Source organism: Onychomys torridus, chromosome 8 (assembly GCF_903995425.1).
Source record: "Onychomys torridus chromosome 8, mOncTor1.1, whole genome shotgun sequence".
NCBI lineage: Eukaryota > Metazoa > Chordata > Mammalia > Rodentia > Cricetidae > Onychomys > Onychomys torridus.
This window is the reverse complement of record NC_050450.1, coordinates 15,716,125-15,740,238: the sequence shown is the minus strand read 5'-3', so window position 1 is coordinate 15,740,238 and position 24,114 is coordinate 15,716,125. Positions and strand designations below refer to the sequence as shown.

Genomic DNA, 24,114 nt, shown 5'->3' with positions numbered 1-24,114 from the left:
CCTGGTACTTACACTTGGGTCTGTGTCAGCTCTAGGCATCTCTTCAGGCTGGGCCATGTCTGGGGGTGGTTCCATAGTGGGCACCAGGGAAGAAATAAAGCTGGGGTGCGGCTTGTAGGCTGGGTTGAGGCTGACCTTCTGTACCTGTGGGTAGGCAGTCCACTGAGGGAGGCACATGCTGCCAGGTGTGAAGGAGACCCTTGGAGGGGTGGACATGAGGTTGAGAACCAAATGTGATTGATCTCCAGGGACTGCTGGGACCAGGGGATAAGAGGAAGAGTATAAGCCAAGCTTGGCCCTACCTGCTGGTTGTCCCCAGCCCACCAGGCATGGGCATCAGAAGCAGGCACAGAGCCAGCTGTATCAGGAAACAGGTCCTCATGGAACTCCACAGCCTAGTGAGGGACAGGTGGTCAGTTAGTGAAGCCCAAATCTCTAAGTCCCCAGTCCCTTGTCCAGGTCCCTCTCACTTTTCGGGGCACATGGTGGCTGATGGGTATGATGGCTGTGTCACTCAGCTGCAGGACTTGGAGCACCTCACAATTCATGACAGCCAGTGCTCGCCGGGGGACAAGGGCTCCCCCTCGCAGTACATTCTCCAGAATGCATTGGGTCACTGCCAAGGACACCAAAGGGGAGAGTCAGCGAGGGAAGAAAACCAGTGGAGGTGGGGGGGGGGCAGGGAGAGCAGGGACTCACCTGGGCTCAGCGCAGGCTGCTGCGGGGTCACCTCGTAGCAGTACAGCTGGTTCTCACCCTGAAACACACATAGCCTGAGTTCCATCTGATCCAGGCTGTAGACCTGCAGTGGCACCTAGAAGCCTGGATGGTGCTGAGCTGCACCTTTGACGGGCTTTTCCCTCACTTGCTGATTACATTGTGGGGTGAGCACCAAGGATATTATACACCAACATTTATGGCATGCCAACACTGTGGTCTTGTCCTCCTGAGGACCATCTAGAGGTCATATCATCTTGGCTGCCGAGGTGAAGCTGGCACAGGACTGGCCACACTGGTTTCCATTGCTCTTTCGCGGACAGAAGGAAGAAACCAGCACAGAGCCAAGGACAGTGGGTGGGGGGTCCAGCTTTTAGCTCACCTTTCCTGCCAAGACCAATAGCCCAGAGTCTGGATCCAGCAGGGGTATCAGAGACCTGGGGAGAGAGGGCCAGTGGCCAGTAAGTGAGGGCAGGAAGGCTACAGACCTGTGACATCAGATCAGGGACCTAAAAGGTACCAGTAAGCCAGGCGGTGGTGGTACACGCCTTTAATCCCAGTACTCGGGAGGCAGAGCCAGGCGGATCTCTGTGGGTTCAAGGCCAGCCTGGTCTACCAAGTGAGCTCCAGGAAAGGCGCAAAGCTACACAGAGAAACCCTGTCTCGAAAAACAAACAAACAAACAAACAAACAAACAAATAAATTTAAAAGGTACCAGTAACTTGGGCCTTTTGGCTACATCTGGCTGGCTCCCTGGCTCCTCAGTCTCTTCTCCTGGCACTGCCCATATGCTAAGCGCCCTCCCCACCACACCCAGCTGTTCTGCTTCCCGGTGGTGCTTACAATGGCCCTGGGCATTGGGAACTCAGGCCTGACCTCTACCCCACGCACTCAGGAGAAACTAATTCGTATATAATGTCTTACAATGCTTTAGCCAGCCTATGAGACCAGCACAGCCAAGGAGATTAAGAGGGTAGATGCTCCAACCAGGGACCTTCCAACCTCCAGTGCAACCTAGGCACAGTAGGGCCCACTCTAACTACTCCAGAATAGGGTGGTACCATCTACTCCATCACCCTACATCTTAGAGGCTTAGATGGCCCTCCATGCAGACTCCAACTCCCTGTGCCCAGCTGAGCCAGGCAATGAGAGAAGGGTCCCTGAAGCTGCTGGGCTTCCCTGGAATCCCGGAAGCTCCAGCTCAGGCCAGTAGGAAGGACATTCCTGACGTGAGGTCATGGTGGGAAGGAGTGGTATCTGGGAATACAGAGGGTTGGAGTGGGCTGGGAGCCCTGACACTACGCCAGCTTCAGCCCAGGGCCAACTTTTTCACTGGCCATGAACTCCTGTCTCCCTCTCTGGGCCCTGGAGGTCCTTCACATGAAGGTCTCAGGCCCAAGAGCACCACCTTGCAGTGGCCTCGTATTAGGGGAGAAGCATCCAGGAAAAGAGAACTTGAGAGACTTCTTTTTGGTTTGTTTCCTTTTTTTTTTTTTTTTTTTTAAATTCTTGAGACAGGGTTTCTCTGTGTAGCCCTGGCTGTCCTGGAACTCACTCTGTAGACCAGGTTGGCCTCAAACTCAGAGATGCTCCTGCCTCTGCCTCCTGAGAGCTGGGATTAAAGGTGTGCGCCACCACCGCCCGACTGTGAGAGTCTACCACTTGCTCTTGTCTCTGACACACTCCAAGCATAGTTCCATCCCTTTGTGGTCCCACTGTGTCAGCTGTCCAGTCCCTCCTCCCGTGCCTACTAGTGTTCTTCCAGGAGCCTCAGAGTGGGTGGAGAGCTGGGTGGGGCCCCCCAGTGTCTCCACACTTTCTTGGAGGGCCCTAAGTTGGTAACCTGTGAGTAACACAGGCTCTAATTACCTCAGGATGGCAGGGTGAGTTGGCCTCACTGATGCCCTTCTCCACTCGGCCTGACCTGTCTACCACAGCAGAAGGCAGGAAGAGATGAGGTGGTATGTGGCTTAGGGTCACCCTACAAGACTGGGGTTGACATTAGAGCCCCTGCACCTTCCATGTGGCTTTACTCATTCATTCATTTATAATCATTTCTTCATTCCCTTGATGGACTGACCCGTGCTCGGCCTGCTGGCAGAAATTAAGGAGGGTGCTCCGGGCCCCACACTACTCCTCAAGGCAGACAGTCTCATAATTAAACACGTGAAAGAAGGGCTCCCTGGGGTTGTGGACTGGTAGACAGGACACTGGGGAGGGGTGTTTCTTCAATTCCAGTGTTGGAGAGAAGTCAAACACCTCAGGGATAGGGGTCCAGACACGGAGAACGTTATGTGCAAAAGGCTGGTAGCAGGTATTGGAGTAAGGCCTTTGGAGGGATAGCCAAGGCTGCATGTGGTGGCCTGGGCAGTGCAGGTGCTGGCTGAGACTCAAGTAGGCAGAACCAGATGAAACAGGGCTTGGTGAATCAGATCTGCAGCAGGTGCCAAACAATTAGAAGACAGTGACTACTTTCTGTTTGTTTTGTGAAACTGGGGACAGGACTCGGGGCCTTACACATGCTAGGCCCATTGTTCTACCATGCCCAGCAGTGTGGTGTCAGATAAAGAGGGGCAGGAGCAGGATGGGACCAACAGGGCTCACACGGACTACTGAGAAAGGGAAGGTTGGGAAAATTGGGAACCAAAGGAGCATAGGACTGGAGCAGAGTGGGGAGCAATGACCTGGTGGCGGGGCGGGGGGCTCTATGACCTCTGCTGTACTGCACAGGAAAGAACAGGAGAAGAACCCTGTGAATCCCGCTGGGGCACTCTAGTTACCAGCTCTCTAAAACTACTTCCTGAAGGAGGCTGGCTGGGCCTCCCTCATTCTGCCCCTTCAGCTCCTGCCCACTGACTCAGGTGTTGGGTGGCAGGAGCAGGAAGTCACAGAGGGCAGGGATGGCTCCTCTGACAGGTCAGGCCAGTCAGTCCTCCTTGCCCCAGGCACAGCCATCTGGACATCTCTGCTAGGCAGGAGCAGCCTGCTGCCCACTGCTCAGGATGGTCAGGGAAATGGGGTCAGAGCACCCAGAACTAACAGCCAACAGGTGGCACGGGCCTGACTCCAGGCCTTGTGAAGAGAGCCAGGTTGTATCTGGGTCTGGAATGCAGAAGGCACACTGTGACTTGACAGAAGGCCAAATGGGGACAGGGAGATCGCCAGGGCCCTTCCTGCTGCTGTGGGCTCTAGGCTTACCACCTTGAAGGGCTCTCACCTTGACATCAGTCCAGAGTCTACCCCAAATCTAAAGTCAGAGAGGGTCCAAGGCCTGAACTATCCCTAACCAGAAGACAGGAAAATGGTGTCACTCACTAGATGGTGAGAGGTGGCTTTGGTCTGATAATGCCCTAAGCTCTGCCAAGTACCTGTGAAAGGACAGGGGTGGGCTTGCTGCAGGGAAACAACTCTGAATTCCTCTGGTATCCCTTCCATCCATGACCTCAGACAGTGTGGCAATGCCCCTTATCAAAAGCGGTCCAGGTTCCATGGATCTGTCACTGTTACCAAGGCTAGGTCAAAAGTATCCCACACTCTCTTCCTTTGTGGGGGCTCTGAGGGGTGGGATCCGGAGAGCAACAATGACAGGTTAGATAAATTGGGGTACACTGGAGGCTGCCTGAGTTCCGGAGGATGGGGCCTCAAGAGGGTGGTCTATGGTTCATGGGGAGAGGCTTGAGGACAGTTGACTAGAAGTCACATAGCACATATGTGTTCCTGCTGGTACCAGGTATTGAATCTAGGGCCTTATTTATCCTAAGTGCTTTACTACTGAGATATACCCCCAGACTTCTATTTTGAGAAAGGTCTTGTGGAGTTAGTTATTCAGGCTGGCCTTGAATTTGTGATCTTCCTACCTCAGTCTTCAGAGAGCCAGATGACAGAGCTGACTCCAAACACTCAGTGATCAAGGAGCCTAGTGGACATAGGATTTGGGCCTAGGGTAATTGGTGAACCCAAGCCCTGGCCAGAGGGGACAGTGCCACTCAGCCTCAGAAGACTTCCTGTTCAAGACAAGCTAGGACACCCCATTCTAATGTGAAACCACCTGATTTTTCAATTCTGACAATGGCTTCAAAGTTTCAAACCTGCCACACAGACCAAATGAACACCTGGAGTCAGTTCTACACGAGTGGTGTGTGTGTGTGTGTGTGTGTGTGTGTGTGTGTGTGTGTGTGTGTGTGTGTGCTGATGCTCTACACTTACAATACAAACACCCTGCTTAGCTCCTGATAACTAGACCCAGACCACCTTCATTTCTGGTGATGGAGTCCTACAGAGGCCAGAAAAGTCTCCAGCTAATGTGACTCAGCCAAAGGCTGTGGCTACAGGCCAGGCACAAAGGGGGTACAGCAGTGAAATCTGGGAGCTGAGCTGAGTCCCCAAAGGCTCTGAGGCATGATTTCAACCACAAACCATGGAGGGGGAGGGGAGGGGAATGTTCATTTTCCTGGAATCCTACAAGGCAGGGGATTTTTCTGAGCCAGCCCCTGGCACCCCCCCTACCGCTCAATCAAGGGCCACTGTCAACAAACACCTAGGTCCCTCCTATGGTTGAAGTCCCCAGCCCCACCTCCCATCCCAAGCATGTCTTGAAGCTTAACTTCCAGTAACTGTTTGAGCAGACATCTGTTTCTAGGTCTCAGTCTTGCATTTAAAACTGGGAAGGTGACCAGGGATGCTGTCATGAACACAAAGATCCCAAATCCAGCATAAGAGATTTTATGTAAGAGGCTCTTGGAAACACTTTGTGTGGCCTTTCTAGCTTTTGAAATTGGGATTAGCTACCAACAATAGCACATTGAGAGATTACACCTAAAAATCTAGATTTGTATGAAAAATCCTAAGCTTTGGCAGACTGGGCTGGTCATGGGGACTAAGCCCTTACCCCAGCTGGCCTTACTATCCTATCCTAGCCTCTGCTTCTCCAGATCTTCGTTGACCCTAATGATTACCCCTTGAAAATTTATGTCGCTATTTGTTTTTCAATTGAAAAGGAGGAATGTGTCCAATGTCACACAGCAAACTAAGGATTGACTTAAACCAGCCTAATAAAAATCTCTCCTCACTGGGGTTCAGAGGTGTCTAGGTACAGACTAGGCCTGCTCTGAGCAATGACCCGCTCAGCAGAGGTGTGTGTGTGTGTGTGTGTGTGTGTGTGTGTGTTGTGTGTGTGTGTGTGTGTGTGTGTGTGTGTGTGTGTGTGTGTAGGCTCGGCCAAACCCCGCCTCGGCCAATGGGGAGGAGCCCCGCCCTCAGCAGAGATGGTCCCACCCCCCACATCTTAAGGAAAGATCAGCCTCCTACGAGCCAACTTCGGAGCTGGAGCCCAGGGCTGGCAGACGCGGACGCCGCAGCCTCCGGATCCCGGACCCCTCGGGACCGGCCGGAGGCGAAGGACCGAGGCCCCACTGAGGCGGTGGGCCGCACGGCCCGGCTCCCTCGGCCGCCGCCTCCCGGTGAGTGTCTAGGGACGAGGGCGGGGGCGCCTGGCAGGGCTGATCACACTCGCCCTGCACACCAGCACACGCATTCTCCAGTGGGACTGCGATTGGGGGAGCGAAGCGCTAACTCTGGCCTCGGCGGTTACCTGGGCAGGCACGGCCAGTTGTCCCCCGCCCTCCAAGTGGGGCCAGGGGCCTCCCCTGACCCTCGGGAGAGCCAGGGTATGCAGGGCGTGCATTTGTACATGGCTCACCTACCCTTGAGGCTCTGAGTAGACAAAATAAACACCTCCCTCCCTTGCTTCCTCCTCCCACGGCTGGGCCCTCTGGCGTGACCAGCTTTATGAATCAAACCTCTTTTAGGGGGATGACCCGGCCGAAGTCTGGTTACTTTTCCCTCATGAGGTCAGACAGACTGGTGCCCTTGTGCAGACTGGTCGCCTGGGACCCTCTGGGCCTTGTCAACATGGGGCCCACAAATATTCAGGCAGCCCTAGAGAGGGATGGGGGTGGGGAGGCTGATAGGTGTGTCCCCAGGTGAGGGATGGACTTTGACCAGAACCTTCAGTGCTCCAGTGTCAGTATCTTCTCTCTCCCAGTGAAGGGGCCTGGCTTGGGCTGCAAACCCAATGGCCTATAGCCAGTCTAGTCCTTTGTGTCCCTGGGCTCGAAGCTCTGGGGCCAGAAGACTGCTGAGGTCCCCTGTGGCCACTGGCAGGCCAGCTGATTGGTGCCGGCCACACTACCTCACCCCCAGTTAGTTAATGATTACCACACTAGGGTTGCTGACTGCTTCCATTGGCTCCCAGGAGTGGAGCCTGCAGGGTGGGAGAAACCTGAGGGTCTAGAAATCCCCTTGCTTGCTTTATGAATTAATGGTAGGTGAGAGGAAGAGGCACCGAGAGCCTTCTTCCCTGTCTGGGCCAAGAGCCCTTAGGGAAGAGGAGTGGCCAAAATGTAAAAGGTCCCTTCCCCGAGGCTGGATTTTGGGTGCTAGGCAAACAGAGATGTGGGTGGGCTGGAGCCTTGTCAGGGGGTGCGTTGGTATGGGCAGTGAAGGCCAGTATGGACCCAGCTGTTAGCATAGCCCCTTAGAGCTGGGGAAGGCAGGTGGGGGATGGGAGGGCAGTCTCTAGAGTTTACTGTCCTCTCCCAGGGGAATCAGCCCCTGAGGAACTTCTGTAAACAGTGTGTCAGAAGCAGGAAGAGGGCTCTGGTAATGAGCAGCCCAGCTGGACTCCCTCCAGACCATTATCTAGCATCTCCCATCCAGAGAGGAAAGGACCTAGCCAGCCTAGGGAGGGGACGAGCACTGGATGTCCCCAAGCTTTGGAGTTGCACATCGCAACAGCTGCCTGAGATCTGTGGGTGCAGAGTCAGAGAGTATGGGGTGGAGGGCTGGTGTCCCAGGTGTGTGGATGCCACCGTCTGGAAGTGGCATAAGAGAAGGTGAGCTCCCCTAGACTTAGGCTTTCCTGGGCCAGTCCCCTCTGGCAGATAACCCTCAGTTCTCACTTCCATCCTAGATTCCCTAGCCCTGGGTTAGTTGGGCTAAGTCCTAGAGAAGAGCCAGGGTTTTTGTGGCTCCTAAGTGAGCCCTCATGGTGCTACACAGCTTCTAAGAACAGGAAAGTGGGGCTCCAGCTGGCACCAGGAAGCAGTTCCCCCCTCACCACCCCAGGCAGACAGTTCTCTTGGGTAAGTGCCTAAAGTCATTCTTGACCACTGGCAGGTCCTAATCTTGTGTGAAGGGAATCAGCCCTACCTCTCAGAGCTCCCCTTCAGCACCCCTCAGAGCCTCTCCCAGAGCTGTGGAGCCCAAGGCCCTTGTGTTGCCAAGAAAACCAGCTCCCCTCACTGCTGTGGAATTTGTGTGTGTTCTTGGAGAAGGAGGGAGAGGTGTGTGTGAACACACACACTCAGGCACACAGGAGTGTGGCCCAGAGGGTGTGTGTCTGCACGTGACTGCAGCAGGGCCTGTAGGGGTGCTTTGGTGTCTGGCGTGCGCTCGCAGGGGAGGACTGGACCTCCTTCCTTTTATCAGTTTCCACATTCCAGAGTCAGCCAGGGCTGCTTTCTCCAAGCCCTCAGCCTGCTGTCGGCTGGCCGGCCGCAGGCCTCCCCCGCTTTTCCTCATTCCAGTCTCCCTGGGTGTGAGGAGTCTTCAGGCCACCTCAAGTTTGGGGGGATGGGGGAGGCAAGAGGCCAGTTCTTCTTCAGGGTTGGGGACAGACAGACACACACACACACACACACACACACACACACACACACGCCAGCTCCTCCTGGGGAATGCAATAAGGCTCTGGCATTCCTGGAGGCTGCCTGAGAGATCTCATTAAGGAGGGCGCTGGCTTGCACTGAGGGAGCTGGGGTAGGCTGGGAACCTTGTTGGCCCTCAGCCACAGCCACTGGTCACTAGTGACAACTGTGGGGGTAGAATTGTGGTTCAATGACCAGTTCATAGACCCTAGAAGAGGCCTCTTGTACCATACAATGGCTGAGGGTTCATCTAAGATTGCTGAGTGACTTGGAGAACAATGCGTGGTGAATTTGAGTAGGAGAAGACCCCTTCTGAGGTCACTCCCTTCCCATCTCCTGTGCTTGGGAGGCTGGGGGTGGATGGCCTTCTGCAGTGACTAAGGTGTTTTGGTAGATTCGGGGTTAATTGCAGGGTTACAGCTTATTCAATGGGTGCCAAGCCCTGGGCAGGGACAGGGCAGTAGGAGGCCGAGCCTCAGTGGCATCACCTGCCGCGTGCTGACAGTGGCATTCTACTACCTACTTCTGGCTGGGCCACAGGTGTTCTTGCTCTACAAGTGGCCCGGCTCCTAGGTGGCACACCTGGCACCCAAGGGTTCACTTGAGCCAGAGACTGATCTTAGTCACTGATTTATCTGCCCTGGCTGACAGGTCTGACAGCAGCCAGGTCACTCACAGGGCCACTTAAGACACCCACCTTAAGACACTTGGGTGGGGACAGGCCACCCTGGCCACAGATATTCCAAGGCCCAGAATCCTTTCCTGGACAGACACAGCAGTTAAGCTGATGTCCTCACTGTCCTGTTTACGGTTTCCCTAGCTGTGCAGAAGAAGGCCCACCAGAGGACTTTCCTTGGAATAGAGCTGCTTGGATCTCCCCAACAGGAACACTCATTTAACTGACTTTTTAAAAGGATGAACACAGCCCAAAGAGTTGAGGTCTTAAGGGAGCTTCCTAGGTAACCCTAACCTGTGGCTCAAATGCAAAAGCCCTTTGAGTTATAAGCAGAGATGGGAGCCAACAGAGGGCAGGGAGTCGGGGTGAGGTCACAAAGCAGACTGAACAGAACTGGCTTGGGATCCCCTGACTTAATCGCCAGCCTGGGCTATGCCCCTCGCCCCTACTTTCTGTGCAAGAACTTATGATAGAGACCCTCGACCCATCTTCTCTGTTGGGCTAGGATTGCTGTGTTCTAGAGACGGGGAGACAGGATGGACCCAACCAGGGCCCAGAACTGCCTCGGACACGTCAGCGAAACTGGAGCCAGCCATTCTGGCCGCCGGCACAGTCCCGCCTGCGGGAGGAGGTTGTGGGGGTGTTGGCAGCCTCCTAGGGCTGGGCTGCTGCCAGGCCTGGCGAGCAGAGTAGAGCCCATTCAGGCCAGCACCAGGAGGCAGAGGCTGGGAGCCCAGAGCTGAGAGTCAGACCTACAGAGCTTATCTGTAACCACCCTGAAGAAGTGTGCAAAAAGGGGGGGGGGGGATTCTATCTGAATTGTCTCCACCCCACTGGGCACACGGCCTGCCTTAGCCTCAGGGAGATGCACCAGCTCCAGGGCTGATGTGCTCACCAAATGCCTGGGTTCTACCCCACCCACTCTCCCGTCCCTGCCTGACCTCAGGCATGTGTATGGGTGGGTGCCTACAGTGTGTCACACACTTGGGTGTGGAGGGCATTCTGGGCCCTTGAGAGCTAGATGACCAATGCCCTTAGTTGTCCTTACTCACAGAGCCCCTCCTGGGGGTCATGTGCTTCAGGAGGTTGAGCCAAAGGACAGCTTACCCCTATATTCCTTTACAGAACTAAGGACCCCCACCCCCACTTTCCCATTGCCTTGAGAGTGGAGGGATGCCTGGTCATGTGGCCTTGACCTGGGCCCAGGGGTCTCTAATTAGCATGAAGGTGATACAGTGGGTCCTGCTAATGAGGAAACAGGACTCCTGGAGTACAGGTAGCTACCCTTAGTGGCTAATAATGTTCACTGGCCTTTTGGCAAGTGTTTTGGGAAGCAGGTGCTGTGACCAGCTCCAATGGATGCTAAGGTGGTGGGATGTGTGGTCTGGCTCCTAAACATTTCATCCTGGCTCCTAGAGGCTTGAGAGCCATGCCTTCCTGCCTCTGTCTACCAGGCTGTGGTAGAATCAGGCTAATGTAGTGAGGAATCCAGGAGGAGGAGGAGGAGGAGGAGGAGGCCTAACCCTTCATCACTGTTGCCCTTCTGCCCCAGGGCTGCTCTAGAATTCTTCCCACAACTTTTAGCTCCACAAGGATCAGCTATCAAACAAAGGCGGTGTACTGTCAGAGCTACCATAACCAGCTGAAAGAACGGGCGGTAGCAACACTAGTGAAGCCACCCATCCCCACGTGTACATACACCAGGCACTAGGACCCAGATCCAGACAAGCCAAATGTCCTCAGAACTTATTAAAAGAACTCCCTGTTGGAGGCTGGAGAGATGGCTTAGTAGTTGAGAGCACAGACTGCTCTTGGAAGAGGGCCCTGATTTGACTCCCAGCACCCACAAGGTGACTCACAACCGCCTGTAACTCCAGCCTCTTCTGGCCTCCTTAGGTACCGCACATACATACATACAGGCAAAACAACCTTACATACTAAAAAAAAGAAAAGAACTCCCTGTGTAAAATCAGCATCAAGAGCCAGGCGTGGTGGCGCATGCCTTTATAATCCCAGGACTCAGGAGGCAGAGACAGGAGAATCTCTATGAGTTTGAGGCCAGCTGGTCTACAAACAGAGTTCCAGGACAGCCAGGGCTGTTACACAAAGAAAACCTGTCTCAAAAAGCCAAAATAAATAAAAATAAAATCAACATCCAAAAAAGGAAGCCCACAGGGCTGCCCGTGAACAGCTCTGTGGGTGAAAGATAGAACTCAACCAGGAAGGGACTCAGGCTGGGTGTGGTGGCACACCTCTTTACTCCCAGTAGGTGGGAGGTAGAGGCAGGAGCATCTCTGTTAGTTCAAGGCCAGCCTGGTCTACATAGTGAGTTCCAGGACAGCCAGGGCTACATAATAAGTTGCCTTGAAAAACCAACCAACTAATCAACCAACCAACCAAACAAACAAATAATAAATAAGAAAAGGACTCAGGAATGTTTTCGGCAGAATTGGGCCTCAAGTTAGGCCTGTCTCCTGCCTCTCTAAACTGTCTCACCTTTTTCCCAGCATGCTCAGCTTTTGCCCTATCCAGATTCCCTTCAAGGACTGCCCACACTGTTCTCTCCAGCCAATAGACAGTAGCTTGCAAACTGGAATTTTCCAAAGCTCTAGCACCATCTTCTGCCTCAGTCTCCCCTTGCTGGGAGGGTGGAGCCGGGGTCAGACAAAGAAACTTAGTATGATTCTTGGAGGAATGGGAATTGGACCTGTATGGTCTTCTTGGCACAGGACCTGGTCCCTCCTGATTTAACTCCGTTCCCTTGCCTACCAACTTGTATGGGCATTCCCCAGCTTACACCCTGCTGGCCAAGTGGCCATCCCATGATTAGAACAAGTGAGGTGCTAAGTACCCAGCTGCTAACCGAGGCCTCACAGCTTGGACAACTGAATGTAGGACCACCTGTCTGGACCCACAGGGAGACGAATCAACAGAGTGGCCAGGCTAGCCATGTGTAGGGTCTCCTCCTGCCTGACCTTGGCCTGGCCCCACTGAGAAGAGTGATTGAGGAGAAGGCCCCTCGCACCCTACATGGATGCAAGGTGTGGATGGAGGTCATTTTGAAGCCCATATCTGGAAGCCGGGCCAAACCAACCATCCTCCAAGTTAAGAGGGTGGGACAGATCCTGTGGGGTAAAGGAGCTGGGGGTGCAGCTGACAGCGTTTTAGGTCATTAAAGCAGAGCCCCACGGTGCTGGTAGGATCCTCAGGCCCTTATGGTTCTGGTACTTGTCTCAGTTAATTCTTAGTGTGAGCCCCTACCTAAATGCTCCCAACATTGAAGGTAGACAGGGGCCTGTGGGCTTAACCAGGGCAACAAGGCTTTTTCTTTCACTTAGAGCTAGCATAGGGCCCCAGGCATCTAACTCACCTGTCCTGGGACCCAGTCTGTCTTCTTCCCTTTCACATACAAGGGGCCCTTGTGCTTTGGAAAAGGGGAACCCACAGATGGGGTAGTGGTAAAGGCAGGCAGGCAGGCAGGGTGGGTGGGGGTCTTGTTACCTGCTGTGGCCACACGTGGGGAAAGGGAGGCCCCAGCTATAGCACAAAAGGCCGTTGTGTGAGCAGCAGGTGCCTGGAATGGAAGGGAACTGCCAGCCATTAAGCAGGACTGCCTGCCTGGGGACATCCTGGCATCCCACGCAAGGTTCAGGGCTCTGGGACACCCAGGGTGGGGACTGCCTGGGTGTGGCCCTCAGGCTCTCCTAGGAGCCTGAGTGAAATGAGCAAGCTGTTGACCTCTCTCATCCCAGGATAAGAGTAGGAGCCCCACCTTTGATGGGCTAAGACACGGTGCTCTGGAGGGGCAGACACTGTCACACTCAAGCCCTGGGCTCTAGCCCTTTCCCGTCTGTGACTCTGGGGTGACAAAAGAAGCTGCCGTCTAAATTGGCTGCCGAGGGAGCCGAGGCAGCAGTGTGCTGAGCAGGTACGGGCATGTGGGAAGGATGGGCCACTGTCACTTCTGGGGGACAGTGCCGTTCTTCATTCTGAGGGTCTGGCCCAGAGCAGAATCCCCAAGAACTAGCTGAAGAGTTCGCCTGATGTACTGTCACGGGTCACGATATAACACTGTCCCTCACCTGAACCACGGGTTCCTCATCTCCAGTTCATGTTTTGATGATAGGGGCTGAAAAAGAGTTTCAGTTCATCTCGCCACCCTCTCCCCTAGACAAGGACACCTGCCAAGCAAGGGCTGCCAGCCAGCCTCTACCCCCTCCTCTAGGAACCTCATCACTGGCCACATCCTGGCGGCCCACAGCCCCCATCCTGGGCAGGTCTGACAGCACAAGTGGAAAAACACGGATCCCATAGTTTCCATGTGAAGTTTTCCTGCTGCGGTCTCTCCTCACTCAGAGAAGGGCGGGACACAAGAGTGGTCTGCAGCGGCCCCAACAGCCAGCTTCTCTGCTTACGCGCCCGGGCCGACTGCCATCCTGCCTCTCCAGACTCTACAAGGAGGGGCTTCAGGACCCACAATTCTCCTCCTTCCCTGACCATGCAGCCAGCTAGAGGGACTGGTTTCAGCTGGGGCAAGAAGGCCTGGGTTCAGAAAGAGGAAACTGTTGTCACTGGGCTGTCGCCAGTAGCCGATGGTTCTAGTACTAGCTAGCTAGCCTCTCTACATGTATGAGCTTTTTGGATGCTCATTCATGACAACAACATCATAATGATATGATCACATAGAGAAGGATGACAGAGATGGGCCAGAAACTGGCCAGGGGCACTGGGGACCTGACTCACAAGTTCTGGGATCTGCTGCATCTGAGGGTGGGGAGTGGAGACTTCCCCTCTGGCTTTCCTCATGTGGCGGCCCTTAGCCCTGACTCATAAACGCTTTGCTCTTAGGGACAGAAGATGCACTCCAGGAGCCGCCTGCCATCTCTCCTGCTGTTGTTCCTGCTGCTCCCGGAGTCTGGAGTCCAGGGCTGCCCGTCAGGCTGTCAGTGCAACCAGCCACAGACAGTGTTCTGTACTGCCCGCCAGGGAACCACAGTGCCCCGAGACGTACCCCCTGACACAGTGGGCCTGTACATCTTTGAGAACGGCATCACCACACTTGATGTGGGCAGTTTTGCTGGCCTACCAGGCCTGCAGCTCCTGGACTTGTCACAGAACCAGATCACTAGCCTGCCTGGTGGCATCTTTCAGCCACTTGTTAACCTCAGTAACCTGGACCTGACTGCCAACAAACTGCATGAGATCTCCAATGAGACCTTCCGAGGCCTGCGACGCCTTGAGCGCCTCTACCTGGGCAAGAACCGCATTCGCCACATCCAGCCTGGTGCCTTTGATGCCCTGGACCACCTCCTGGAGCTTAAACTGCAGGACAATGAGCTTCGGGTGCTGCCTCCATTGCACCTGCCTCGCCTGCTGCTGCTTGACCTTAGCTACAACAATATCCCAGCCCTGGAATCCGGAGTGCTGGACACTGCCAACGTGGAAGCGTTGAGGTTGGCTGGTCTGGGGCTGCAGCAGCTGGATGAGGGGCTTTTTGGCCGACTGCGTAACCTCCATGACCTGGATGTTTCTGACAACCAGTTGGAGCACATGCCATCTGTGATCCAAGGCCTGCGTGGCCTGACGCGCCTTCGACTAGCTGGCAATACCCGCATTGCCCACTTACGGCCGGAGGACCTGGCTGGCCTGACCACCCTGCAGGAATTGGATGTGAGCAACCTGAGCCTGCAGGCCCTGCCCAGTGACCTCTCGAATCTCTTTCCCCGCCTGCGCCTCCTAGCGGCTGCCCGAAACCCCTTCAATTGCTTGTGTTCCTTGAGCTGGTTTGGGCCATGGGTGCGTGAGAGCCGTGTTGTGCTGGCCAGCCCTGAGGAGACACGCTGTCACTTCCCACCCAAGAATGCTGGCCGACTGCTCCTGGATCTGGATTATGCAGATTTTGGCTGCCCAGCCACCACTACCACAGCCACAGCACCGACTGTAAGGCCTACCATCAGGGTATCCACACCCTCACCTTCTAGCCGAGTTCCCACATGGCCCAGCCTCACAGAACCAACTACCCAGGCCTCCGTCTCACCATCCACTGCCCCACCAACCATGAGGCCTGCTCCTCAGCCCCAGGACTGCCCGGCATCCACCTGCCTGAACGGTGGTACCTGCCGCGTGGGGGCGAGACACCACCTGGAGTGCCTGTGCCCCGAGGGCTTTCTTGGCCTGTACTGTGAGAGACCGGTGGGGCAAGGGATGAAGCCCAGCTCCAAACCAGACACTCCCAGGCCCCCTCGGCCCCTGCCTCTCAGCATTGAGCCAGTGAGCCCCACCTCCCTGCGTGTGGGGCTGCAGCGCTATTTACAGGGTAACACCGTACAGCTCCGGAGCCTCCGCCTCACCTACCGGAACTTGTCCGGCCCTGACAAGCGGCTGGTGACCTTACGGCTGCCTGCTTCACTTGCAGAGTACACAGTCACCCAGCTGCGGCCCAATGCCACCTACTCCATCTGTGTCACACCCTTGGGAGCTGGGCGGGCACCTGAAGGCGAGGAAGCCTGTGGGGAGGCCAGCACGCCCCAGGCTGTCCGCTCCAATCATGCCCCAGTGACCCAGGCCCGCGAGGGCAATCTGCCACTGCTTATCGCGCCGGCCCTGGCTGCCGTACTTCTAGCTGTGCTGGCTGCCGCAGGAGCTGCCTACTGTGTGCGGCGGGGGAGGGCCACGGCTACGGCTGAGGACAAAGGGCAGGTGGGACCAGGGACTGGGCCCCTGGAACTAGAGGGGGTGAAAGCCCCCTTGGAGCCAAGCTCTAGGGCAACAGAGGGAGGTGGAGAGGTCCTGTCAGGTGGTCCTGAATGTGAGGTGCCCCTTATGGGCTACCCAGGGCCCAGCCTTCAGGGGGCCCTCCCTGCTAAGCACTACATCTAAGCCAGGAGAGAGAGAGAGCGAGAGCGCAGCCAGGAGGCCAGGCTTCAGTCACCAGCCTCCTGCTGCCACACAAGCAAGTTCTCAATGCACCCACCACAGGGCATCTGCATGATGGCGCTGTGGGACAGCAGCCCGTCCCTGCCCCCCTCTGAGCTGGATCTCATTTGTGAGCTGCTACAGCCCAGATGAACTGTCATTGCCATCAGTATGTCCAATATAGGTGCCCGCTGTCTTCTGCAGTGTGCAATCCCGGGGTGAGCCCTGCTATGTGCTGGTAACATGGCTAACAGCGTGTTGGGCTCCCCAAGCCATGGAGTCTGGTGACCGGTGAAGGAAGCCCCAGAAGTAGTGGGTGGGGAAGGCACTGTGGCCGTGGCCTCGGCCCCAAAAGTGCAGGAACACTTGAAACTGGAAAGGAAGGTGCTCTGGGCACACATGGATTTGCTTCTATTGTTTTGTCCTTTTTTAAATGTATTTATAAAAGATCTTTTCCCGTTTATGCTGGGAAAGTGTTTTTCAAACTCAGTGACAAGGACTTTGGTTTTTGTAAGACTATTGATGATATGAAGGCCTTTTGTAAGAAAATAAAAAATAAAATGAATCGACTGTCTCTCTGGTTGGGCTTGGGGTACATGAGCTTTGTGTTCTGTGGACACCCATGGTCGCTAGCCACAGGTCAGGCATGGGCTTGGCAGGGCTGCTGCTGAGAGCTCCCCCATTAGAAAGCTCCAACCTTGGGCCCTGACCCATTTTAAGTACCTTCACCTGGGTGAGGCAGAAAATGGACTGGTTAGGGCAACTACCCTAGCTAGTCCCAGTCTTGAGCCAGCAGGAGCCACGGTGCCTGTGTAGAAGGTTGGAAGGGGCTCATAGTAAACACTGGATACAGAGGTACTCCAAGGAAGGTCACATCCTCCTTGTGTGTTCTGAAGGGCAGTCTACCCCTGCCTACAATAGAGATGACAGCCTGGAGCTTCTTCATTCTAGGGCCTAATAATAAAATAATTCTAGGACAGGTGGCTTCCAGACTTTACTGTAGAATCCTAGGCTGGCCAAGTATGTGTGGCCCCGGCTCCTTCCTGGTGTCTACACTGCCTGGCACAAGCCCCGCTGTAAAGAAGGACACTGGTGGGGTTAACATGGATCACCAAGGCAAGAAGTTTGATGGACAAAAAGGGGCGGCCAGAACAGAACATTAGCAGCAAGGACAGGGTCAAAAGACTGTCAAGCTTGCAGATGGTGCCAAATTTGGTGGCCCCGGGGATGTGTCCAGCAATTCTGGAACCCCAGGGAAGGAATATTTTCTAGGAAGACTATGGGCTGTGGGGGCAGCAAGACTACATTCAAGGACAGCTGGAGCCTGGACTGGGTGTGAGTAGCTCTAAAAACTGGTGGCCACACATCATATTTACCTTTACCCTCACTCAGGACTGAGAGAGGACTTGGGCCCTGGGGAGTGGACAGACTCAGCAAAGGCAGAAGCGAGTCCTTCACAGGTCCCAGTGCCAATCAGTGTCCTGTGGGCCATGGCCCTAGTACCAAGACACCCCTGAGGGAAGGAGGAGGCCCAGCGAGGCCTGAGGAACAGGCCCTGTGGTTTGGGGTGTCGATGCCAGCATCCAGTCAGCCTCAGCCACAAGAAGCTCTGGATTCAATTAGTGGCTGCTGAGGGCTCTGGCAGAGGGAGGAGGTGGACGGTGGGGCATGTGGGGCAGTAGGTGGGAGCATAGGGCCTGGGTGGGGCCCCTTTCTGCTGAGGCTGCAGTGGCGGCAGCAGCCCAGGTGGATTTCCTGTAGGCCTGGGTTCTATTAGGACAGCAGGCATGGTGAGGCCTGCCTCTCTCGGCAGCCCCATCAAAGGGGCCTTTGTGGCCCTGTGGGCCTGTGGGCCACTGCTGAAGAGCAGCGACTGCTGAGTCAATGTTTTTGCTGCAAAGCAAACCTGGTCTAGAGGGATGGCAGCAGGGTAGGGTGGGGAGGCCTAGAGAAAGGAAAGAGCCCCTCAGGAAAGGTCTCCAGATCATCCCATCCTTGGTGGGGACCAGGCCAAGATGCAGCCTCCACGGAAGGTAATTCTACCAAAGTCAGGCTAGATGGGTGTGAAGTGTGGGCTCTTCTCATCAGAAGCACTGTTAGAGCTTCATAAACTCACATTCCAAGACTAACAACCTCAGTCGGGTGGCGGTGGCGCACACCTTTAATCCCAACACCCAGGAGGCAGAGCCAAGCAGATCTCTGTGAATTCGAGGCCAGCCTAGTCTACAGAGTGAGTTCCAGGACAGGCACCAAAACTACACAGAGAAACCCTGTCTCGAAAAACAAGAACAAAAAAAGACTAACGACCTCCTTTAGAGGAAAGGCACCCGTGTGAAACAGCAGTAACATCTCACAGTGGCAAGACGGACGGGACCCCACACCTGCTTCCTGGTCTAGAGAGGTGACAAGCCACAGGGAAGGGCTTTCACCCTGTTGCCACCAAGGGTAGGGCTGCAGTTCCCCCCTTTGTGCCATCTTCACAGGAGAAGGACTGGCTTGGCTGGGCAGAACCTTCTGTTGGCTTGCACCTCCTCCCTGTGTTGAACCTGGATCTGGCACACAAGACCTGCTGGAAAGCCCTCTGGGTGGCAGCCTGAGCACGCCACATGGCCTGAGGGTGACCGGCAACATTCTGCTACTCTGCACTGTGGCAAGCATCCTTACAGACTCCAAAACGGCAAGGGGAGGACAGAGATGGGAACCGTGACAAAGGTCCCTGGGAGGGAAGGGAGGGGAAGGGCATGTGCCTGACCCTTGGGTCCTGTGGCTCTTGTGAGCACACACTGTCCTGCCTAAACCAAGATGGAAAATCTGTAACAGAGACATCAAGGGTGGCGAGTAGACACAGCTGCCAACCTCCCCCACGGCTGTGCCCAGAGTTGGCATTCTGTACACTTTCCATCTTCAATCATGGGGTGGGGGGTTCTGCTTTCCAGTATGCCTGCAAGGCCGCGGGGACCTGCCACCTCTCTGAACAGCCTAGATACTGGCATGCATCGATGTCCACCAGCTTTGTGGAGACTGGAGAGTCCTAGCTGCCAAGGGTGTCAGCTTGCCAGGGCGTAGGCCAGGGCTGGGGGACTGAGAGGAGGAATGCACAGGGCTGGACGCCCATCTGGGAGTGATTTGACAAATTCCAGCCCTCCTTGGTCCTTCGAGGCTATTCTTAACTGCTGTAATTACAGGGTCAGCCCTGGCCAGTGGCACCATGGGGTCTGGGCATGGTTAACTCTTCCAGGGGCCATCTTAACGCTAGGCAGGAGATGCCCAGCAGGGGAAAGGGGATACTTAGCATCACTACACTACCATTGAGAGTGGAGTCTGATTGGCTAGAAGTGCTAGGTGAAAAGTACCTGATTGGTGGTGCCCTTCACACCCACAGCAACTCTGCTGGAGGCCTGCAGGGACAGGTCATCTGGCTTGAGTAGGTCTGGAGATAAGGTGCTAAGACAATGCCAGGCCTGGGGACACAAGATAAATGCTAGCTGTGTAGTTCCAAGACCCAGCACCTCTGTCTCCTCCAGAGCAGTGCCGCCCACTCTTGAGACCCAGCCTCTGACCCTGAATATGCCTCAGCTTTGCCTTCCTCATCTATAAAATAGATATTGCCAGCTGGGCGGTGGTGGCGCACGCCTGTAATCCCAGCACTCGGGAGGCAGAGGCAGGCGGATCTCTGTGAGTTTGAGGCCAGCCTGGTCTACAGAGTGAGTTCCAGGAAAGGTGCAAAGCTACACAGAGAAACCCTGTCTTGAAAAACCAAAAAAAAAAAAAAAAAAAAAAAGATATTGCCAAGTCGGGCATGGTGGCGCACACCTTTAATCCCAGTACTTGGAAGGCAGAGACAGGCAGATCTCTGAGTTCTAGGACAGCCAGGGCTATACAGAGAAACCCTGTCTCGAAAAAAACAAACCAACAAAGCCAGCATCTCAGACTCTCCCTGTACATTAAAGGGTAGGATATAGGTCTATCTCTCTGACCACACCTCACCCTCTGAGGGCCTAAAGAATACGACTCCGCCAGCATTCCCTGACCCCTGACATGATGCTCTTGTCTCTGGACCTTTGATAAGCCCTTGTCCCACTGTGATTCAGATTCTTCAGTTCTGATATATTCTAGAACGGATAGGCTGGATGATAGCCAAGGACCTTTCCTGTCTCTAGTCTCCCCAGTCAACCCACCCAGAGGGTTCCCGATCAGCCCTTCCATCAGTCATAGCTAAGCTGCAGAGCAGGGACTGAGTCTCCCTCCTCCCCTACAGCCATGCCTGGCAAAGTCTCTGATCCTCCTGGAGCCTCCATTGCCTTAGCTATTCATGATGGCTGTGCAGATTCAACAGACCGCTTATCCTAAGTGCCAGCTGGCTAGTGACTGGTTTGTATGCCATTACAGACCAAGGAGATCTCTACAAAGAGCTGCTTGGCCTGGCAAGGGATCCCACCAGGCATAGCCATAAACTTTCTTCCACATACTCCTGTGCTATCTAAGAATATTTGTGAAGCAAGTCCCAAGCAAACTTCTTACATAAACCTCAGTGGACTCCAAGCCCACCTGTACCTGCCAACGCACACCTCCAAACATAGCCATCTGCCCCATGAACTCACATTATCACTGCCTACCTTTCTACCACTACCTCAAGTGTCCTTGGGTCCTCAGCTCCATGAAAATATCCACAGCAAAAGCAAGCCCATTCCTGCCACCTGTACCCCAATGACACATTTTCAAAGTCATAGCCCCTACCCTAAATTCAAAAACACACTTGAATGGACCTTTAAACAGTGAAAGGTACCCCATAACTAGGGGCCTACTTTTCTGACAGGGCCCCAAGAGGACAGGACAAGTTCATTCACTGGCCCATTTAAGACTGCCTCAGTATCCCCTGCTGGCAAAGCTAGGGATCCTGGAGTGCTGGGCCCAGGTGCAGCCCAGGTTCAGCATCTGGCACACTTGAGTGATCAGCCAGCGACCATCACCAATGGCCAGTTTGGACACCTTCTAGACTCTTGGCTCCCAGCTCCCAGTATGTCAAAGGTCCTACCCAGGTGAGGTGTCCAGGGTGACGGAGGCCAGGGCGCTGCTGAAGAGGCGGGTGTCCCAGAGCTTTACCTCTCTCTCACGAATCTGGGAGGAAGGCAGAGAAAGGCTCAGAGGAGTCTACCTGCTCCTGGAACCCAGTGTCTGAGGGTGCAGCCTGGCATGGTCACCTGCCTCAGAGCAGCAAGGCATCATGACAGGAGGGAGAGTTTGGGTTTTCGTGTCCCTTTATGAGCCTCTGGGTGGCAAGGGAGAAGGGCTTTTCTCCCCATGGATTCTGGTCCCTCTGGGGCCACCATGGCTCCTGGGGTCAAGCTGAGCTACTGCAAATGGAATCTGCCAGTTTTCTAACGTCCTCAATTCCCTGGGGCCCCGAGACCCAGCTGCACGGCCCGTATATGGACAGGCCTGGAACTGGCTGTCTGCACCCCACCTCCCAGTGGCCTCACCCAACCTTCTTGAAGCAGGCTCCTAAAGGACTAGACAAGTCCCTGGCTGGCACTGCTGTGAATGCTGGAGGAAACACACCTGGTTGAACCCTGTGGATACAAGATGCTCCGGAACGCCTGTCCATGCCAGCCGCGTGTCTCTGTTGTTCTCATGGGCCTGCGTGCTCTGAGGGAGACAAGAGATAGCACTGAGCCATTAGGGCCCCTGTTGGGGATAAGGACCTCCTGAATGGCTGGGAACTGGGACCGGTTGTGCCTACTCGTCAGAGTACCCACAGAGAACAGGAGAGGTCCTGAAGGCCACATGTGCCATAGGAAGAGTCCTGCCTCCACCTCTGAAGGCATCTCTGTACCCAGAGGCCACCAGGCTCAGGTTCATCCTCCCCTCCTCCTCAGAGTGCTGGTGCTCCAGCGCCAGAGGCAGCAGCACTTTCTCACCTGTAGGTGCCCTGAGATGGCTGACAGCTGAGGGTCCTTATTCAAGAGCTGTATGAACTTGGGGAATGCACACCCTCTGCACAGCTCATTCTTCTCACTCATAAACGAGGCTTACAGTGCCCATGCCACCCACTCTTCGGAGCTGCCTGGAGGATCAACCATGAGTGCACAGGGAAGGACCAGGCCTTGAGGAAAGCCCCGTGCAAATCACAGGATTAGAGGGTTACTGCTGCCTGCCGTCACTGCCAGCAGGCCAGAGGAGGGCCTGGAGCCAAGCTCTGGATAACGTCCTGGAGAGGGGAAAGCAGTGCCCCTGCTGGCCCTTCAGGGGTGTTGGAACATCTGACAAACAGGAAGGCTGAGGCTCCCCCACCCCAAAGGAAAAAGAAGTTCACACAGCAGGCAGAGCAAATGGCCCTGTCCCCCTTGGGCCCTGGCAGGAGGGAGTCCAGGGGCCAGAGGAAATGCAAACAGCTCTCTCCCAGTCACCCTGGCCCCTGGAGCCTGAGACAAGGACCCTGTTACCAAAAATAGCTCACCCCAAATGTGGCCAGCCTCCTCCAAACTTCCCACGATCTCCTCCTTGGGAATGAATGAGGCAGGGAAGCAGCTTGGGGAAGCTGGCCCAGGGCCCCCTCCCCAGCACACAGAGGCTGACCCCAGCGTGGGAGACCACTGGAAATGCTCCGCCTGTCCTTCAAGGGGCTTTTCTCACTGTTCCTTTCCCACCCAGCCACAGTGGCACAGGAAATTGGAGTTGGAGCCTGAGAACTTAGGTCCCATACTTCTCTCCCCACGTAAAAGGGGCAGTGGGGTCGGGACAAGGGTCAAGCCATTGGCTGGCCTCTGACACACTACTATGGGTCATCAGTGTCATTTGAGCTGTTCCTCCTTCACCGGTGTGCAGTGTCCCTCCTGAAGGCAGAAGACTGGATGGCTCGTAACTGGTCTACATGTCACTCACTCATTCACATTCAACAAACCCGTGAGGCTCCCGTGGGCCAAGAACTGTGCTAGGAGCCAACAGTGGGGCAGGCCAGGTTTCAAAGAGCAGGAATGGGAGTGAAGTCAAGCATTCTTTCTTTCACAGTGTGAATATGCTGTGCTAGGAGACCAGAGCAGACGAGGCCCCTGAGCCTGTGGGACAGTCCCACATCAGGCCAGCCGGACTGAACAGAGGAACTCCACTGCAGTCACTACCAAGTGCCACAGAGGAGCAAACCAAGGTTAGGAGAGGAAGCCCTGAACCAGACCCACCCTTGTCCCCACTGCCCTGCCCTGGATGAGTTAGTTCGGTGCCTCAGCTTCTTCATCTCTGAAAAGCACAATGACATCTTCCCTGGACAGCTACTGTAAGGAATAGGTGTTAAAATCTGCTAAATGTTCAGCACTGTGCCTGGGTTTTCCTGTTTAATTTTTTTTGGAGGGGAGCAGGGCATGGTTTTCTGAGACAGAGCCATGCCATGTAGTCCAGGTTAGTCTTGAACACTTGCTTTTCTGCCTCAGCCTCCCAAGTGCTGGGTTTATGTGTTTACAGATGTGCACCATCACATCCAGCTGCAAATGTGTATTTTACAAGGTAACAGGGCACAGAATGTAACTAAAGTACCTTTTTGTTTGAGCTAGAATGGAATAATCCATACAGAGCTAGCTCTGCATAGAGACTGGGCCCAAGAAGCAGCAGGTAGGGAGAAGGAAGCAGATCATCTGTGCACCTACCATGGCCAGTAGAGCAATGAGCCACGGGAGCCAAGGAGGTAATTCGGTGCAACATGATCAGTGGTTGGTGTTGGTTCAAACTTTGGGAATCTGACCCCAAGTAGACTATTTTAGACATATTTAAGAACAGCATAATTTGGTGAAAAATTTCCTGGTAATAATCAAATCAATATCGTGTACATAATAAAGTTTAAGACATGACTACATCATAAAGATGGGTTCTAGAGATTGACAAGCTCATGATAAGGGTCTGGGGGAGGATCTGGTGGTCTTAGCCACACAGATAGCTCAAAGGTCATCAGGCTATTAACCACATCCTCTCCCAGACTTCTGGTTGGATAAACAGGTCATGCATCCCTCCCTTTGATGGGACAACTCTGTGTGTTTAACATTCCTGGTTCCCTTAGTGCTTATTTGTGAGCACAGAACCTCTATAGCTCCCATAGGCTTGGGGCGGCTGCCA

At 54.7% G+C, this 24,114-nt stretch overlaps 2 protein-coding genes across 3 annotated transcripts in view; one reads left to right on the top strand and one right to left on the bottom strand.

Annotated features, from left to right (window-relative positions):
- The window catches only part of LOC118589973 (coronin-7), a 57,596-nt gene that overhangs the window by 7,548 nt on the left and 25,934 nt on the right, over positions 1 to 24,114 (bottom strand). For both annotated transcript variants that reach the window (XM_036197699.1, XM_036197700.1), the window contains exons 8-14: positions 21,574 to 21,660; positions 21,050 to 21,132; positions 1,100 to 1,154; positions 700 to 757; positions 471 to 616; positions 303 to 395; positions 13 to 144 (exon numbers count right to left, since the gene is read on the bottom strand). In XM_036197699.1, coding sequence (XP_036053592.1) covers positions 13 to 144; positions 303 to 395; positions 471 to 616; positions 700 to 757; positions 1,100 to 1,154; positions 21,050 to 21,132; positions 21,574 to 21,660 — 654 coding nt within the window. The remainder of the gene's footprint in view (positions 1 to 12; positions 145 to 302; positions 396 to 470; positions 617 to 699; positions 758 to 1,099; positions 1,155 to 21,049; positions 21,133 to 21,573; positions 21,661 to 24,114) is intronic.
- Vasn (vasorin) lies at positions 5,984 to 16,588 on the top strand. The gene is made up of 2 exons (XM_036197701.1): positions 5,984 to 6,176; positions 13,948 to 16,588. The coding sequence occupies exon 2, from the start codon at positions 13,957 to 13,959 to the stop codon at positions 15,976 to 15,978; it is 2,022 nt and encodes a 673-aa protein (XP_036053594.1). The 5' UTR covers positions 5,984 to 6,176; positions 13,948 to 13,956; the 3' UTR covers positions 15,979 to 16,588.

Bases quoted from the DNA above. Each gene is read 5' to 3' on its own strand.
- Vasn (XM_036197701.1), top strand. From the start codon at position 13,957: ATGCACTCCAGGAGCCGCCTGCCATCTCTCCTGCTGTTGTTCCTGCTG.